This window comes from Erinaceus europaeus, chromosome 16 (assembly GCF_950295315.1).
Source record: "Erinaceus europaeus chromosome 16, mEriEur2.1, whole genome shotgun sequence".
Taxonomy (NCBI): Eukaryota; Metazoa; Chordata; class Mammalia; order Eulipotyphla; family Erinaceidae; genus Erinaceus; species Erinaceus europaeus.
The window spans coordinates 57094635-57115024 of NC_080177.1; the positions used below are offsets into that span (position 1 = coordinate 57094635).

The 20390-nt window shown below is 40.1% G+C and overlaps 1 protein-coding gene across 3 annotated transcripts in view; it reads right to left on the reverse strand.

The window, feature by feature from the left end:
- Nucleotides 1–20390, reverse strand: part of SLC12A6 (solute carrier family 12 member 6) — a 135081-nt gene that overhangs the window by 68643 nt on the left and 46048 nt on the right. For 2 of the 3 annotated variants that reach the window (XM_007521673.3, XM_007521676.3), the window contains exon 2: nt 4014–4058. The exons of the other annotated variant lie outside the window; for it this stretch is intronic. In XM_007521673.3, coding sequence (XP_007521735.1) covers nt 4014–4058 — 45 coding nt within the window. The remainder of the gene's footprint in view (nt 1–4013; nt 4059–20390) is intronic. 3 annotated transcript variants of the gene reach the window in all.

Sequence of the window (20390 nt, forward strand, 5' to 3'; positions counted from 1 at the left end):
GCACTTGAACCAGTTTTTCATCTACTAGGTCAAACTATGCAATTAATTTTTTTTTCTAAAGAGTCATTAATTTGTTAACAAGAGTGTAGGAAAGACAGAACCAGAGCATCACTCTGGACTATGTAATGCAAGGGATCAAATGAGACAATGTTTCAAAGACCAATGCTTTATCCACTGTACCACTTCCCAGATCCCTCAAATGAAGTTTTTATAAATAGAATTTTTAATGCAAACTAACAATATCTTCTCTGACATTCTATAAGATGTTTACAAAATACAACAAAAAAATGACCTTTCACTGTTTATAAACTCCAATTTTTTCCTTTAATAATTCAACCCCTCAACAATTTTAAGATTACAGTTAGAACAAATATAATGGAGACAGTATATGTGATTAGTAAGAGCTTGACAAAAAAGAGAGAGAGAGAAAGACTATAACAGAACATAATGAACCTAACAAATAGAATATAGGGTATATAATATAGGTATATATAGGCAATATAAATATACTTGAAACTCTAGCTAAATGACTTGATTAATTCTGAGGTTTGTTTAAAATTGAATTAATTGTAGGGATTAATAGGATTAATGTTTGAAGAAGTTTTTGAAATAGTATAGGTTTTTGAGTAATGACTACAAAGTATCCCCTTCATGTCAAATACTATTTTTAATTTAATTTTAATTTTTTAATGTTTTTATGTATTTAGTTGTTATTGGATAGAGACAAAGAGAAATTGAGAGGGGAAGGAAAGAGAGAGACCTGAAGCACTGATTGACCACTCGTGAAGCTTTCCCCCTACAGGTGGGGACCAGGGGATTGAATCTGGATCCCTGTGCACTGTAATATATGTGCTTAACCAGGTGTGCAACCTCCTGGCCATTCAAATATTAATTTGTAAAGACATAAGTTTATGAGAGAGAGGAGAGAAGAAGAGGGGAGGGGATGAGATGTGAGGGGAGAGGAGGGGAAGGGAGGGGAAGGGATGAGATGTGAGGGGAGAGGAGGGGAAGGGAGGGGAGGGGATGAGATGTGAGGGGAGGGGAGGGGAGGAGGGTAGAGGAGAGAAGGGGAAGGAAGGGAAGGGGAGGGGAGGGAAAAGAGTAGAAGAGAAGAGAAGAGAGAAGAGGAGAGAGGAGAGGAGAGGAGAGGAGAGGAGAGGAGAGGAGAGGAGAGGAGAGGAGAGGAGAGGAGAGGAGAGGAGAGGAGAAGAAAGGGAGGAAAGAGAAGAGAGAAACATCAGAACTCTGCTTCAACATATATGATGCCTGGGATTGAATTGAGGGCCCTCATGTATGCAAATTCAGTGCTCTACTTGATAAACCACCTTCCCCCATCTGTCACATATTATTCTTTATTTTATTTTATTTGTTGCCACCAGGGTTATTTATGAGGCTTACACACCTTCAGAACACACTATGAATCTACCACTCCTGGTGGCCATCTTTTTTCTTTTCTTTTCTTTCATTCCTTTTTTCTTTTTAGCTGACAAGACAGAGAAATTGAGAGGGGAGGAAAATAGAGAGGGAGAAAGAAAGAAGACATCTGAAGCTCTGCTTCACTACTTGTGACACTTCCCACCCCCGCAGGTGGAATCTGGAAACTTGAACTCGGATGCTTGCGTGTGGTAATGTGCATGCCACCACCCACCTCCCATACTATTACTTTTCTTGCCTACTATTAATCTTTCCTCTTTTATTACAAGTGCTTAGCTAGGGAAAAAAATATTTAACTAGAAACAAAACTTGGCTTACTATCACTGAAGTGGTGCCAACTCCCTTGATTATCCATTTCATTAGCTAAGTTCTTCCTACATCATCGCATTCCTAGATGATGAACTGCTTCTCAAACTTCGCTACCTATCAGGGACAGAAATAATGTAAGGGGGAGGGCTAACTGGCATAATACACACTTTACCAAGTGTGGGGGTTCAGCTCCCAGCATCACACAGGAGTACCACACAAGGCAACAGGGTAGGTGCATGAATGGTGAAGTGGTATTACAGTGTCTTCCCTTCCCTCTGCTTCTCTCACCCATTCTGTCTTGACTGAAATCAAAAGGGGGGGAGGGCGAGTAGCCCCTAGGAGTGGTGGGACTGCACAGGTGCAAGCCCTGGCAGGCAAAAAATAAAATTTCCTTTTCATGGTCAGGCAAAATCTTTTGATGAAATGTAAACCATTCCTGGTATATCTATTAATTTGACAGACTGGCTAAGTATCTCATCTGCATAGTGCCTCTGCTTTGTCATGCGCATGGCCCAGGATTAGACCTGACTCCCACTATTAAAGAAGCTTCAGTGCTGTGCTATCTTTCCCACTCTCTGTATCTGTCTCCCTCTTTCTACTTGAAAAGGTCAGCCCTTATCCATGTGATCTATCAAACCAGCCTTGGAACAGTAAGTTCTATAGCTTACTTAAGATTATGACTCCTCACTAAACAGAACTTGGACTGGAGTTAGTGTACTGCACCAAAGTAATAGGCTCTGGGGTGGGAGGCAGGGTTCAGGTCCTGCAACATGATGGCAGAGGAGGACCTAGTGGGGGTTGAATTGTTATGTGGAAATGTTATGCATGTACAAACTACTATATTTGACGGTCGACTGTAAACCATTAATCCCCCAATGAAGAAATAATAATAAAGATTATGACTTTTTTTTATAGAGACAGGCACAGAGAGTGAAAGAGGGCACAGCGCTGAATCTTCCTTTAATGCAGTAGGTGTTGGGCTCAAACCTGGGCCATGGGCAGGGGTAGATAGCATAATGGTTATGCAAAGAGACTTTCATGCCTGAGGCTCTCAAGTCCCAGGTTCAATCCCCTGCACCACCATAAGCCAGAGGTGAACAGTGCTCTGGTTTATTTAAATAAAAAAAAAAAAAAAAAAAAAAACCTGGGTCACACAGTTGGTAAGCAGCATATTAAGTGAGCTATTTCACCACCCCAAGAACATGATGTTTTATGAAATACTTACAGTAGTTACCATGAAGGTGGCCAAAATATCTAGGAAAATAATAAATGTGCAATATGACTGTTAAGCCTAAGGCGGTATGTATTGTGTTTTTCAAACTTATCTTAGAAAAGAGAAGCTTCTGGGGCACTCTGCCTGGTTAAGTGCACTTGTTACCAGGCTCAAGGACCCGGGTTTAAGCCACCTGTAGAGGGAAGCTTCACAAGTGGAAGAGCAATGCTGCAGTCTGTCTCTCTCTCTCTTTCCCACTCTCTCTCTCTCTTTCTCTCTCTTCCCCCCTCTTTCCCTCTCTGTCCCCCTTTCCCCTCAACTTCTCTCTGTCATCTCAAAATGAAAAGGAAAGAAGGGAAAACAAAAGCAAAGCCACTGAAAGTGATGGATTCAATGTGCAGGTACACTGAGCCCCAGCAATAACCCTAGTGGCAAAAGACAGAGAGAAGCTTGAATTCTTATAGATATTTTTTCAAGCCTTCGGACATGTATAATTTCACTGCTCTGGGCTGACTTTTTCAGGTATACAAACAGAAACAGAGAAAGATGGAGAGAGAAGTTTCCCGAGGAATCCTAACACCTTCCACGCGGCGCCAAAGCTCAAAAAATACGCAAGGCAAGGTAGACATGTTTCTATCTTATTAGATAGGACAGAGAGAAACTGAGAGGGGTGCGGTGTGTGTGCGTGTGCATGTGCGCGTGCATGTGCGCGTGCGCGGGGAGAGAGAGAGAGAGAAGGGAGGGACCTGCAGCATTTACTTCACTGCTTGTGAAGCTTCTCCCCTACAGGTGGGGAGCAAGGGCTTGATGGGTCCTTGTGCATGGTAATGTGCGCCTGGCCCCCTTGTTACTAGAGTCTTAGCAACTAATTGCTGAATTAGCATCCGAAAACTTACATTTCAGAACTAGAAAGAGCAGGAGGGGAAATTGAGAATTTAAGAGTAGAAAATGGGGAGAGGGAGAGAATATAGATCATTATAGTAGGGAAGGAAGTGATGCCAGTTAGTAAAGTAGGGAAAGTGTAACTTTAGAGTCAGTTCCCACTGTAATACTATACCTAACAGTTGGCTGTGTTCCCCTGTGATGGAGTTCTGATTCGGGTCTGAAAGACAAACAATTGAACAAAGAAGAAAGAATGAATGATCAAAACAAATTAATTGTTCAAAAACTAACAGCAAAAGTCAACCAAGGAAATAAGCACACCAAAAAAATAATGCTGAAGAAACATAAGTGAAAGGATAATAAAAATTAAAAAAAATAATCACACAACTCTTTGAAAAAGTTAAACAATAAAATCACTATGTGACCCAGCAATTTCACTCAAAAAACCCCCCTGAAAATCTGGACTCAAACAAATGCTTGCAAAGTAATGTTTACAACAGTATTATTCACAATGATCAAAAGAGGAAGTGAGCTGAGCATGTTTCAACAGATGAGGGGAAAAACAAAAGGTGGTATATACATAAAATGGAATATCAATCATTAAGTCGTGAAAAGGATTTTTTTTTTAAAGCAGAGTGCTGCTCAGACCTGACTTATGGTAGTGTGGGGAACTGAAACTGAATCTTTGGTGTCTCATGCTATCTCCCCCACCCAGGAATGAACTTCTGATATAAGCTGTGGATGAATTTTGTAAATGCTATGCTAAGGAAAATGAAATATTGAGACATAAAAGGTCAAATACTGCCTTATCCCATTTATATAATTGTCTAGAAAAGACAAATCTGTAGGAACAGGAAGTACACTAGAGGTTACCTGGACTTGCGAGTAGAGGGCTTAGGGAGCAGGGTGTTACTGCTTTGGGTGATAAAAACTTTGTAAATAGATAGTAGTAAAGTTTTGCACAACATTGTGAATGTAATCAGTGCTACCAACCTGCACTTTTCAATTTTTGAAAAGATTAAAATTACATATATGTATATATGCACATGTATGTATACATGTATAAATGTATATTACTACGCTAAAAAGTAAATTTACAAAAATCACACAAACTTAATAAAGCACAAGTAGTTCCATAAAGTAGGATAATGACTCAGGGCCTATAATATGAACTAAATTTCTCTCTAGTTACAAAGAAGTACATAACCATAGCAGCTCAAAGTAAAGACTTACTTTTACTAGTAGATATGACCAGATTTGATTTTATGGTAAAATGACTAAAAAACTTTTATAAATATCTATCCCTTCCACAATACATAATAAAATTAGGGGCAATAAGCCACATTCCCAATGCAAGATATACTGAAATTATCATCTAACAGCCAACAACTTGCTCATTTTTATAACTTGAAAAGAACAAAGGGGTAAGAGTATGAAAAACTCTTGAGCTCTACTTTCCCTAAATATTAAGTTTCCTTAGATAATGAGAAATACAGGTGATTCCTTGAATGTATTTGGGGGATAAAAATAATTTTAGACTGAAATTTTAGTCTGTGCACAATACAAAGTTACATCTTTATTTTCACCATTATTTGAAACTTAGTATTTTCTTTTAAATACAATAAAGGCAGCAAACTATATATAAGTAGCTATGAATGTGCCAATGATAATTATCAGAGATGTTACTGCATACATCTTAAGAGTATCATCAGGGTTCAGTGCCACTATGAAATTATGGCATTTACTAGAATGGCTGCTAGGCCTTACACAAGGCATTGATTGGGGGGAAAACACTCAAATTACTACATCACAGATTTATTATTTGGGAGTTTTTATTTTGGAGGGTTGGATAGAGGCAGAGAGAGAGTGAAAGAGACCACAACACTGAAGCCTCCTTCATATGAGGGGTGCCAGGCTCAATCCTGGGTTGGTCGCACACATTAAAAAGCAAACACATACAGAACAAACGTTACAAATGTTTATCTGGAACCAGAAAAGACCTAGAATTGCTAAACAATCTTGAGAAGAAAGAACAGAACTGGAGGCATCACACTCCCAGATGTCAAATTGTATTATACGGCCATTGTCATCAAAACTGCTTGGTACTGGACCATGAATAGACACACAGACCAGTGGAGTAGTATTAAGAGCCCAGAAGTAAGCACCCACACCTATGGACATCTGATCTTTGATAAAGGTGCCCAGACTATTAAATGGGGGAAGGTGAGTCACTTCAACAAATGGTGTTGGAAAAAATGGGTTGAAACATGCAGAATGGAAAAAATGGGTTGAAACATGCAGAATGAAACTAAACCACTGTATTTCACCAAACACAAAAGTAAATTCCAAGTGGATCAAGGACCTAGATGTCAGACCAGAAACTATCAGATACTTGAAGAAAATATTGGCAGAACGCTTTTCTGCACAAATTTTAAGACATCTTCAGTGAAACGAATCCAATTACAAAGAAGATTAAAGCAAGTATAAAGCTATGAGGCTACATCAAATTAAAAAGCTTCTGCACGGCAAAAGGAACCAATACCCTCAACAAGGGCAATAAAAGGAAATAAACAAATAAATATAAAAAAAATTTTTAAAAGGAAAAGAAACCAATACCTAAACCAAGAGACCCCTTACAAAACATGCCATACATCAGACAAGAGTTTAATAACCAAAATATATATAAAGAGCTTGCCAAACTCAACACCAAGAAAACAAATAACCCCATCCAAAAATTGGGAGAGGACATGGACAGAATATTAACCACAGAAGAGATCCAAAAGGCCAAGAAACACATGAAGAAATGCTCCAAGTCTTTGATTGTCAGAGAAATGCAAATAAAGACGAGATACCACTTCACTCCTGTGAGAATATCATACATCAGAAAAGGCAGCAGTAACAAATGCTTGAGAGGTTGTGGGGACAAAGGAACCATCCTGCACTGCTGGTAGGAATGTAAATTGGTCCAACCTCTGTGGAGAGCAGTATGGAGAACTCTCAGAAGGCTAGAAATGGACCTACCCTATGACCCTGCAATTCCTCTCCTGGGGATATATCCTAAGGAACCCAACACACCCATCCAAAAAGATGTGTGTATAGCAACACAATTTATAATAGCCAAAACCTGGAAGCAACAAGTGTCCAACAACAAATGAGTGGCTGAGCAAGCTGTGGTATGTATACACAATGGGATACTATTCGGCTATTATATTATAGTGATTTCGGGAGTCGGGCTGTAGTGCAGTGGGTTAAGCGCAAATGGCTCGAAGCACAAGGACCGGTGTAGGGATCCCGGTTCGAGCTTCCGGCTCCCCACCTGCAGGGGAATCACTTCACAGGCAGTGAAGCAGGTCTGCAGTTGTCTTTCTCTCCCCGTCTTCCCCTCCTCTCTCCATTTCTCTCTGTCCTAACAATGACAACATCAATAACAAGAATAACAACTAGGATTCGACTTCCGGAGGCGGAGCTACGAGCAGCAGATAGCTTTCTCTCCTCTCCTCTCCTCTCCCGGATCAACTTGGAATACCAAAGGAGACCACCCGGACCGAAACAAGACAGGACTAGAATGACCACAGGATCCCAGTAAATCACCTGTGAGTACAAACACGTGTGGCTGGTGACAGAGAGGAGAGAGGGGCCTAAGGAGAGATTAAGTGACTGCTAACAGTTCAACAGTTTATCAGTGGAGACACCACCTCCAGTCTGCTCCACAACAAGGGGACAGCTGAAGGGAGGAAAGGACTCCCCAGAGACTCACCAAGTGCAACTCTGAGTCTCCATTGCTACTGCCCTCAGAATCTGGAGCAGCAACAGGGAGGGACACCAGGGGACAGAGATCTAACCGGGAAACTCAGGAGAAGACCTATACCTCGGTGGCATAGGTGAGGGGCTGTGAAAGTCTCTTTGCATAACCACTGGATTATCTCTGCCACACCCTGCTTTATCTCTTGGTCAGGAGTCAGTGATTAAGCTAAGAAGCCTATTGATAGTTTAAAAGCCCTCAGGCTCCCATAGCCTACAGGGAAGAAAAAAAAGAGGCTTTTACACCACTGAGCTCCAACTCAGGGATTGAAAAAACTGTTAACTTCCACCAGAGTAAACCCTTTAATTAAATTACTTAGACACAAGTCAATCCAGGCAATAGTAATCAATAATTTGAAAAAGTACTGATAAAGGGAACTCATAACATAATATATAAAATGGATAAAACAACAAGAAAAAATATTGGAGACTCGAACAAGGACAAGAGTCCAGCTAAAAGTCCTCCAGAGGGTGAAGCACAAAACAACGAGTTCAACATCCAAACATTAGCTAAGGAAATAATAACAGGAGTGAGTAAAGAATTTGAAAAAATTGTAATCAGAAATGCAGGAATAACAAATGAGAATATGGAAGAAAATTCTAATCATCTCATGGTTATTAGAGAGCTGAAAGCTGAAATCACTGAGCTGAGAAGGCAACTAGCTGAACAAGCTAAAACAGTATCAGAGCAGGGCAACAAAATAGATGAACTCCAGAAAGCAGTAGAGGGCAGAGAGAATAGAATCTATGAGGCTGAAGACAGAATTAGCAAGATTGAGGATGAATTAGAGACAACTAAAAAAGAAGTAGAGATTAAGAGATGCTGAAAACAACAACAGATGGGATGACTCCAAAAGAAACAATATACGCATTATTGGCTTACCAGAGGAAGAAAGAGAAGGGGAGGAAGAAAGCATTCTCCAGGCCATAATAGATGAAAATTTCTCTAGTCTAGACAACACCAAAGACATAAAGATTCAAGAAGCCCAGAGGGTCCCAAACAGAATTAACGCAGACCTAAAGACACCAAGACATGTCATACTTAGAATGGAAAGGAATAAGGATAAAGAAAGGATCCTCAAGGCTGCAAGAGAAAAACAAAGAGTCACCTACAAAGGAAAACCCATAAGATTAGCAGCAGACTTCTCCATACAAACACTACAGGCCAGAAGAGAATGGCAAGATATCTATCGAGTACTCAATGAGAAAGGCTTTCAGCCAAGAATACTATATCCTGCTAGACTGTCATTCAGACTAGATGGAAGCATCAAAACCTTCTCAGACAAGCAACAGTTGAAGGAAGCAACCATCACCAAGCCTGCCCTGAAAGAAGTTCTGAAAGGTCTCCTATAAACAACCAGACCACCACAAATAGGACATATATCAAAACACTCTAAAACTCTACAAGAATGGCATTAAAATATCTTCAATCTTTGATATCAATAAATGTCAATGGCCTGAATTCACCTATTAAAAGACACAGAGTAGGAAGATGGATCAGAAAACACAACCCAACAATATGTTGTCTACAGGAAACTCACCTAACTCAACAAGACAAACACAGACTTAAAGTGAAAGGATGGAAAACTATCATACAAGCCAATGGCCCACAAAAAAGGGCAGGAACAGCTATTCTCATATCTGACATGATAGACTTTAACATAGATAAGATTAAAAAAGATAGGAATGGACACTACTTAATGCTCAGAGGATCAGTCAATCAAGAGGACTTAACAATTATTAATATCTATGCACCCAATGAGAAGCCATCTAAATACATCAAACTTCTACTGAAAGAGCTACAGCAATATATTAACAGTAACACAATCATAGTAGAGGACTTCAACACCCCACTCTCTCAACTTGACAGATCATCCAGGAAGAAAATCAGTAAAGACATAAGGGAGCTAAATGAAGAGATAGATAAACTAGAACTATTGGACATTTTCAGAGTCATCCATCCCAAGAAACTGGAATACACATTTTACTCAAATCCACATGGATCATTCTCAAGGATAGACCATATGTTAGGCCACAAAGACAGCATCAGCCAATTCAAGAGCACTGAAATCATCCCAAGCATCTTCTCAGACCACAATGGAAATAACTAACACTTAACAATCAACAAAAGATTAGTAACAGTCCCAAAATGTGGAAGCTCAACAGTACACTTCTTAACAACTTCTGGGTCAAAGAGGAAATCAAGGAAGAAATCAAAATGTTTCGAGACTTCAATGAAAATGAAGACACAAGCTATCAAAATATTTGGGACACAGCTAAAGCAGTCCTAAGAGGGAAGTTCATAGCTATACAAGCACACATTAAGAAACAAGAAAAGGCACAAATAAACAGCCTGATTGCACATCTTAAAGACCTAGAAGAAGAACAACAAAGGAATCCTAAAGCAACCAGAAGGACAGAAATCACTAAAGTTAGGGCAGAAAGAAATAACACTGAGAATAGGAAAACCATACAAAAGATCAATGAAAGTAAATGTTGGTTCTTTGAAAGAGTAAACAAAATCGACAAACATTTAGCCAGACTCAGAAAACAAAAAAGGGAGAAGACCCAAATAAATCGAATAGTAAATGAAAGAGGAGATATCACAACAGACACCTCAGAAATTCAACATATCATGCGAGGCTTCTATGAACAACTATATGCCATCAAGCTAGAGAACCTGGAAGAAATGAATGATTTCCTCGATACCTACCAACTTCCAAAACTAAGTAAAGAGGAAATGGATAACATGAACAGGCCCATCACAGCTAATGAAATTGAAACAGTTATCAAAAATCTTCCCAAAAATAAAAGTCCTGGACCAGATGGTTTTACAAATGAATTCTACAAAACTTTCAAAGAAGAACTAATACCTCTACTTTTAAAAGTCTTCCAGAAGAGGATGAATACGGGATGATCTCACTCTCAGGCCGAAGTTGAAAAACAAGATTAGAAAAGAAAACACAAGTCGAACCTGAAATGGAATTGGAGTACTACACCAAAGTAAAAGACTTGGGGGTGGGTGCGTGGGTGGGGAGAATACAGGTCCATGAAAAATGATGAATGAAATAGTGGGGGTTGTATTGTTAAATGGGAATCTGGGGAATGTTATGCATGTAAAAAAAAAAAAAGAAGAAGTAGAAACGCAAAGCAGAAATTGACTGAGTTTGGAGTATGGCACCAAAGTAAGAAAGCAGAAGTACACTAGAGTTTGCAGTGAGTACCTCCCTAATACTTACTCTCCACTTTTCCAAGCTTTGGGTCCATGATTGCTCAACAATTTGTTTGGCTTTGTATGTTAACTCTCTTTTCAGTCACCAGGTTCCAGGTGTCATCAGGATGGCGGCCAGACTTCCCTGGATTGAAGACCCCACCATTATGTCCTAGAGCTCAGCTTCCCCAGAGACCCACCCTACTAGGGAAAGAGAGAGGCAGACTGGGAGTATGGACCGAACAGTCAACGCCCATGTTCAGCAGGGAAGCAATTACAGAAGCCAGACCTTCTACCTTCTGCAACCCACAATGACCCTAGGTCCATGCTCCCAGAGGGATAGAGAATGGGAAAGCTATCGGGGGAGGGGGTGGGATATGGAGATTGGGCGGTGGGAATTGTGTGGAGTTGTACCCCTCCTACCCTATGGTTTTGTTAATTAATCCTTTCTTAAATAAAAAAAAAAGAAAGAGAAAAATAAATAAATAAATAAAAGTCTTCCAGAAGATTGAAGACACTGGAATACTCCCTGCCAGCTTCTATGAAGCCAACATCACCCTGATACCAAAAGCAGACAGGGACACAACCAAAAAAGAAAACTACAGACCAATATCTCTGATGAACATAGATGTGAAAATATTGAACAAAATTCTAGCCGACCGGATACAGCAGTATATCAAAAAGATTGTTCATCATGACCAAGTGGGGTTTATCCCAGGCATGTAAGGTTGGTTTAATATACGTAAATCAATCAATGTGATCCACCACATCAACAAAAGCAAGACCAAAAACCACATGGTCATATCAATAGATGCAGAGAAAGCCTTTGACAAAATACAACATCTCTTTATGATCAAAACACTACAAAAAATGGGAATAGATGGAAAATTCCTGAAGATAGTGGAGTCTATATATAGCAAACCTACAGCCAACATCATACTCAATGGTGAAAAACTGGAAGCATTTCCACTCAGATCAGGTACTAGACAGGGCTGCCCACTATCACCATTACTATTCAACATAGTGTTGGAAGTTCTTGCCATAGCAATCAGGCAGGAGCAAGGAATTAAAAGGATACAGATTGGAAGAGAAGAAGTCAAACTCTCCTTATTTGCAGATGACATGATAGTATACATGGAAAAACCTAAGGAATCCAGCAAGAAGCTTTTGGAAATCATCAGGCAATACAGTAAGGTGTCAGGCTATAAAATTAACATTCAAAAGTCAGTGGCATTCCTCTATGCAAACACTAAGAAGAAATTGAAATCCAGAAATCAGTTCCTTTTTCTATAGCAACAAAAACAATAAAATATCTAGGAGTAAACCTAACCAAAGAAGTGAAAGACTTGTATACTGAAAATTATGAGTCACTACTCAAAGAAATTGAAAAAGACACAAAGAAGTGGAAAGATATTCCATGTTCATGGGTTGGAAGAATTAACATCATCAAAATGAATATATTACCCAGAGCCATCTACAAATTTAATGCTATCCCCATCAAGATCCCAAGCACATTTTTTTAGGAGAATAGAAAAAATGCTACAAATGTTTATCTGGAACCAGAAAAGACCTAGAATTGCCAAAACAATCTTGAGAAAAAAGAACAGAACCGGAGGAGGCATCACACTCCCAGATCTCAAATTGTATTATAGGGCCATTGTCATCAAAACTGTGTGGTACTGGAATATGAACAGACACACTGACCAGTGGAATAGAATTGAGAGCCCAGAAATGAGGCCCCAAACCTATGGACATCTAGTCTTTGACAAAGGGGCCCAGACTATTACATGGGGAAAGCAAAGTCTCTTCAACAAATGGTGTTGGAAACAATGGGTTGAAACATGCAGAAGAATGAAACTGAATCACTGTATTTCACCAAATACAAAAGTAAATTGCAAGTGGATCAAGGACTTGGATGTTAGACCAGAAACTATCAGATATTTAGAGGAAAATATTGGCAGAACTTTTTTCCGAATAAATTTTAAAGACATTTTCAATGAAACAAATCCAATTACAAGGAAGACTAAGGCAAGTATAAACCTATGGGACTACATCAAATTAAAAAGCTTCTTCACAGGCAAAAGAAACCACAACCCAAACCAAGAGACCCCTCACAGAATGGGAGAAGATCTTTACATGCCATACATAGGTAAGAGTTTAATAACCAACATATATAAAGAGCTTGCCAGACTCAACAACAAGACAACAAGTAACCCCATCCAAAAATGAGGAGAGGACTTGGACAGAATATTCACCACAGAAGAGATCCAAAAGGCCGAGAAACACATGAAAAATGCTCCAAGTCTCTGATTGTCAGAGAAATGCAAATCAAGACAACAATGAGATATCACTTCACTCCTGTGAGAATATCATACATCAGAAAAGGGAACAGCAGCAAATGCTGGAGAGGGTGTGGGGTCAAAGGAACCCTCCTGCACTGCTGGTGGGAATGTAAATTGGTCCAACCTCTGTGGAGAACAGTCTGGAGAACTCTCAGAAGGCTAGAAATGGACCTACCCTATGACCCTGCAATTCCCCTCCTGGGGATATATCCTAAGGAACCCAACACATCCATCCAGAAAGATCTGTGTACACATATGTTCTTGGCAGCACAATTTGTAATAGCCAAAACCTGGAAGCAACCCAGGTATCCAACAACAGATGAGTGGCTGAGCAAGTTGTGGTATATATACACGATGGAATACTACTCAGCTGTAAAAAATGGTGACTTCACTGTTTTCAGCCGATCTTGGATGGACCTTGAAAAAATCATGTTGAGTGAAATAAGTCAGAAACAGAAGGATGAATATGGGATGATCTCACTCTCAGCCCGAAGTTGAAAAACAAGATTAGAAAAGAAAACACAAGTCGAACCTGAAATGGAATTGGAGTATTGCACCAAAGTAAAAGACTCTGGGGTGGGTGGGTGGGGAGAATACAGGTCCATGAAAGATGATGAATGACATAGTGGGGGTAGTATTGTTAAATGGGAATCTGGGGAATGTTATGCATGTACAAACTATTGTATTTACTGTTGAATGTAAAGCATTAATTCCCCAAGAAAGAAATTAATTATTTAAAAAAAAAAAAGAATAACAACTACAACAACAATAAAAACAACTAGGGCAACAAAAGGGAAAATAAATAAATAACCTTTTTTAAAAAGTGATTTCACCATTTTCAGCCCGTCTTGGATGGAGCTTGAAGAAATCATGTTAAGTGAAATAAGTCAGAAACAGAAGGATGAATATGGGATGATCTCACTCTCAGGCAGAAGTTGGAAAACAAGATCAGAAGAGAAAACACAAGTAGAACCTGAACTGGAGTTGCTGTATTGCACTGAAAAACACTCTGGGGTGTGTGTGGGGGGTGGAGGGGGAGTACAGGTCCTGGAAAAGGATGTCAAAAGACCTAGTGGGGGTTATATTGTTATATGAAAAACTGAGAAATGTTATGCATGTACAAACTATTGTATTTACTGTGGACTGTAAAACACTAATCCCCTAATAGAGAAATTAAAAGGACTGGGCACCTGCCTAAGCGCACATATTAAGAAATTAAAAAGGGGAGGTCAGGCTGTAGTGCAGCGGGTTAAGCACACGTGGCATGAAACTTGAGGACCAGCGCAAGGATCCTGGTTCAAGCCCCTGGCTCCCCACCTGTAGGGGAGTCGCTTCACAGGCGGTGAAACAGGTCTACAGGTGTCTGTTTTTCTCTCCCTATCTCTGTCTTCCCCTCCTTTCTCCATTTCTCTCTGTCCTACCCGGCAACAACAACATCAATAACAATAATAATAACAATGATAAAAACTACAAAGGCAACAAAAAAGGAAAATAAATAAATAAAAACACCAATCCCCCAATAAAGAAATTTTAAAAAAGCAAACAAACGGGTTTGGATGGTTGTGCAGCGGGTTAAGTACACATGACGCCAAGCCCAAGCACAAGGACAGGCTTAGGATCCACCTGGAGGCCCCTGCTCTCCACCTGCAGGGGGTTCGCTTCAGAAACGGTAACGCAGGTCTGCAGGTATCTTTCTCTCTCCCTCTCTGTCTTCCCCTCCTCTCTTGATTTCTTTCTGCTATCCAATAACAATGACACCAATAACAATAATAATAATAACCACAACAATGATAAAACAAAAAGGGGGGAACAAAAGCCTCCAGGAGCAGTGGATTTGTAGTGCAGGCACCGAGCCCCAGCAATAACCCTGGAAGCAAAAAAAAGGAAAATAAAAAGCATACACACTGTCCAAGTGAACTATTTTTCTGGCCCCACAAGTTTAGTATTTTTTTTATTTCTTTAATGGAGGATTAATGGTTTACAGTCAACAGTAAAATACAATAGTTTATACATGTATAACATCTCCACATAACAGTACAATCCCCACTAGGTCCTCCTCTGCCATCATGCTTCAGGACCTGAACCCTCCCCCCACCCCAGTCTTTTTTTTTTTTTAATTCTTTATTGGGGAATTACTGCTTTACAGTCAACATTAAATACAATAGTTTGTACATGCATAACATTTCTCAGTTTTCCACACAACACAACAACCCCCACTAGGTCCTCTGCCATCCTGTTTCAGGACCTAAACTCTTCCCTGCCCCCCCCCTCCCCAAGTCTTTTACTTTGGTGCAATACACCAACTCCAGTCCAGGTTCTGCTTAGTGTTTTCTCTTGATCTTGTTTTTCAACTTCTGCCTGTGAGTGAGGTCATCCCATATTCATCCTTTTGTTTCTGACTTATCTCACTTTATATGATATCTTCAAGCCCCATCCAAGATGGGGTAAAGAAGGTGAGGTCACCATGAACCTGAGACTTTGGAGCCTCAGGAATAAGAGTCTCTTTGCATAACTGTTATGCCATCTACCCCTGTTCACATTTCCCAGTTTTCCACATAACAATTCAATGCCCCTGTAGGTCCTCCTCTGCCGTCATGTTCCAGGACCTGAACCCCCCCACCCTCACCCCAGAGTCCTTTACTTTGGTGCAATACACCAGATCCAGTACAAGTGCTGCTTTGTGTTTTTTGTTCAACTTTTTTTTTTTTTTGTAATTGGATTCATTTATTGAAGGTGCCTTTAAAAATTTAGATGGAGGGGGTTGGTGGTAGCGCAGCAAGTTAAGCACACATGGCACAAAGCACACTGACCAGCATAAGGATCCTGGTTCGAGCCCCTGGCTCCCCACCTACAGGGGTGTCACTTCACAGGTGGTGAAGTAGGTCTGCAGATGTCTGTCTTTCTCTCCCCGTCTTCCCCTCCTCTCTTGATTCCTCTCTGTCCTACCCAACAATAACAACAGCAGTGACAACAAGAATAATAACTACAATGAGGGTAACTACAAGGGCAACAAAAATGGGAAAAATAGTTTCCAGGAGCAGTGGATTGATGGTGCAGGCACTGAGCTCCAGCAATAACCCCGGAGGTTAAAAAAAAAAAAAAAAAAAGATGGAAAAGAGTTCTGCCAATATTTTCTTCTAAGTATTTGGTAGTTTCTAGTCTAACATCCAAGGGGTGTTGAAATCCCCTACTAGGACTGTGTTTCTGTTAATATATTGCTGTAGCCCTTTCAGTAGATGCTTGATGTATTTAGATGGCCTCTCATCGGGTGCATAGATGTTAATAATCATTAAGTCTTCTTGATTGACTGATCCTCTGAGCATTAAGTAATGTCCATCTCTAACTTTTTAAATTTTGTTTTAAGGTCTAGCGTGTCAGATTGAGAACAGCTGTTCCTGCCCCTTTTTGTGGTCCATTGGCTTGTATGGTAGTTTCCATCCTTTCACTTTGAGTCTGTGTTTGTGTTGTTGAGTTAAGTGGGATTCCTGCAGACAACACATGGTTAGGTTGTGTTTTCTGATCCATCTTCCTACTCCATGCCTTTTAATAGGTGAATTCAGGCCATTGACATTTACTGATATAGAATGAAAATGTTTTATAATTTTAGTATTTTCATAACTGTATTTTAGTATCTATAGGATATACTGAAATACTTCCCAGTGGATACCTGGATATACAGATAGTATAGAACCTTACAGGTACTATTTTTGCTATACATACATAACTATGATGAATTTAATTTATAAATCAAGCACAGGAAGATTGACAACAATAACTAATGATAAGATATGACAACTGTAACAATACTGACAAAAATTATATAAATGTGGTTGGTCTCTTTCTCAAAATGTCTTAGTGTCTGCTGTATTTCTAAGCCATGGCTGACATGAGTAACAAACTGCAGAAAGCAAAAATACAGCTAAAGGAGACTACTACAACCAAGTTATTTTAAATTCTATATATGTGTGGTGATTATTTTATACATATAAAGATATTATTCTAAAAAGGGATTCGTGGGCTTCAGATAGTCAAAGTGATTCAAGATGTTTAAAAAAATTTAAGAATTGTTGCTTTTAAGTATCCTAGACAATGCCAATGAAAATACGTAAAAACAATTCTGGTTTCTGTGATATAGTACCTACCGGATAGCATACTTTATGTATTCTAACCAAAATAAGTAGGAAATGGATTCAAACAATGAAATTTTATTATTATTCTTACTTAGTACCACGTCTTGGGAAGTGTGGAACCACAGAGGCACAAATGGACTTTTTTCCCTTTTAATTTCAAGTAGGGAGTGAGAAAGAGAATATCTTTAATTTTTAAATTTTCTTCCTTAATTTGATTTTGAAAATGAGAAAATTCAAAATTCTCCATTTTAAAATAGTTTCTCGGGAGTCGGGCGGTGGCGCAGTGGGTTAAGCGCACGTGGCACAAAGCGCAGGGACCGGCGTAAGGATCCCGGTTCGAGCCCCCGGCTCCCCACCTGCAGGGGAGTCGCTTCATGGTCGGTGAAGCAGGTCTGCAGGTGTCTATCTTTCTCTCCTCTCTCTCTCTGTCTTCCCCTCCTCTCTCCATTTCTCTCTGTCCTATCCAACAACAAAGCAACGTCAACAATGGCAATAATAACTGCAACGAGGCTGCAACAACTAGGGCAACAAAAAGGAGGGAAAATGGCCTCCAGGAGCGGTGGATTCATGGTGCAGGCACCGAGCCCAGCAATAACCCTGGAGGAAGAAAAAAAAAAAAAAAGTTTCTCTGTCACAACAGCAAGTGAATTCTGTCTTCAATGTAAATTCATCTTAACAAAAATGAAATCCATGACTCGGGAGGTGGTATAATGGATCAAGCATCAGAGTCTCAAGCACCAAGTCCTTGACTCAGTTCCCAATATCACATCTACTATAGTGATGCTCTGGTTCTCTTCTCTCTCCCTCATAAATGAATCTTTAGAAATAAAAAAAAAAAAAATAGGGTGGGGGAGATAGCATAATGGTTATGCAAAAAGACTTTCTTGTCTGAGGCTTCAAGGTCTCAGATTCAATCCCCCACACCACCACAAGCCAGAGATGAGCAGTGCTCTGGTAAAAAAAAAAAAAAGTAACAAAAGTAAACTCATTAACTACTGTCTAAAAGAATCTGAACTGCTGTATGTAATACACAGTAGGAATAACAGTTTGAGACTAAGACGATGTATTGGTGGGGAGGTAAAGTCAATATTGCAGACTAGCAGGATCTGCTTTCATCTGTCTCCACAACAGAACACTACGACATACATGGATAACCCAGCATAGAAACAGGCTTGAATTTTAGAAGCTAAAACAACTGACAAAGATGCAATATCTAAACAGGAAGGACATAGAAAGGCTCACACACCAAAGGTAACACAGAGCTTACTCCTTGGCACCTCACCACTAGCCTGGGCCTCCTCCTCACCACTGCTTGCAGAGCCACACAGTTGCCCTGGCCTGATGCCACAGATCACACACTGTGCCCCAGTACCACACAGCCGCTGTGCCAGCTCCATGTAGCCATGTTGACTGCTGCCTGCCAGTCTCCCTATTGCCTCTTGCTGCTTCGAGGTCCTGGCTTCATGCCACATCAGCCACCTCAATTCTATTACAACTTCAGAGCATCAACAAAGAGGAAAAAGAAGCTGTGAGCTGCTCAGGGACAGAGCAGCAGCAACCTTTCAGAGAATCCCAGTAATCTGTGAGCAGCAAACTGGAACCCAGGTCCCACAACAATGGAATTTGGGGATAGAGTTGTACAGAAGCACTCCATTCACTTCACATAGTCTGAAAATCTATTCTCTCCTGTCAGTGATAAAATGCAGTCCCAAAATTCCTTTTTTTTTTTTTAAGAGAAAAGCTTTCTTTTTGCAGAAGGATGTCTCCTTCTTCTCCTCCTCCTCCTCCCTCCTCTTCTCTTTTTCCTTATTGGGGGGATTAATGGCTTACAGTTGACAGTAAAATACAGTTGTTCCAAAATTCTGACTAAATAGAGCAACACAGAATCAAACACAGTGGAAATCACCGACACTGGTGAGCCAAGACTACAGTTTAAAGAAAACCATAAATCCAAAAGAGCTGTACAAACTTCCTAAAGGAGAATTTAAAGTTGTGATCCTGAAGATGCTCAGCGAAACGAAAAGTTCAATGGAAGAAACTTCTGCAAAGTCAGGTAAAGTATGAGCAAAAGCATGAGTGAACTGATAGCAGAAACTGCTGTGATAAAGAATTCAGTAAATGAAGTTTAAGCTATAGTAAAGGAGTCTACCAGCAGAAAGACAGAAGCCAGAGATCATTATCATTAATAGAAATATTTTTATTTCTCAGGTATGTTGTGAGGAAACAGAATTGAGAATTTCAGGTATTAATATTTACAGTTGAGAAGATAACTCTCTGGGTTAGTAAGTGATCAAAGATAAACTCTACTACTGCCAAGACAAAAGGTGATATAGTCAATACTTTTCTTTAATATTATTTTATTTTTTACCTCCAGGGTTTGCCAGCACTACAAATTCACTGCTCCTGGTGGCCATCTTTTTTCCATTGTTGTTGCTACTGTTATTGCTGTTATATAGGACAGAGAGAAATTGAGAAAGAAGGGGAAGACAGAGGGGGAGAGAAAGACACCTACAGACCTGCTTCACCGCTTACAAAGTGACCCCATTGCAGGTGGGGAACCAGGGGCTCAAACCTAGACCCTTGCGCTGTCCTTGCACTTCCTACTATGTGTGCTTAACCCGGTGTGTTACTGCCTGGCCTCTTATTTACTTATTTATAATATTTATTCCTTTTTTGTTGCCCTTATTTTATTGTTGTAGTTATTATTGTTATTGAAGTCGTCATTGCTGGATAGGACAGTGAGAAATGGAGAGAGGAGGGAAAGACAGAGAGGGGGAGAGAAAGATAGACACCTGCAGACCCGCTTCATCGCCTGTGAAGCGACTCCCCTGCAGGTGGGGAACCGGGGCTGTAACCAGGATCCTGGACCTTACGCTGGTCCAGGATCCTTACAACGGTCCTTGTGCTTTGCACCACCTGCACTTAACTCGCTGCGCTATTCCCTATTTTTTTATTTTAATGAGGGGGGAGGCATACACATCAGAACACTGCTCAGCTCTGGCTTAAGGTGGTGCTAGGGATTAAAGCTAGGATCCTGGGGGCCTCAGGCATGAAAGTTTTTTGCATAA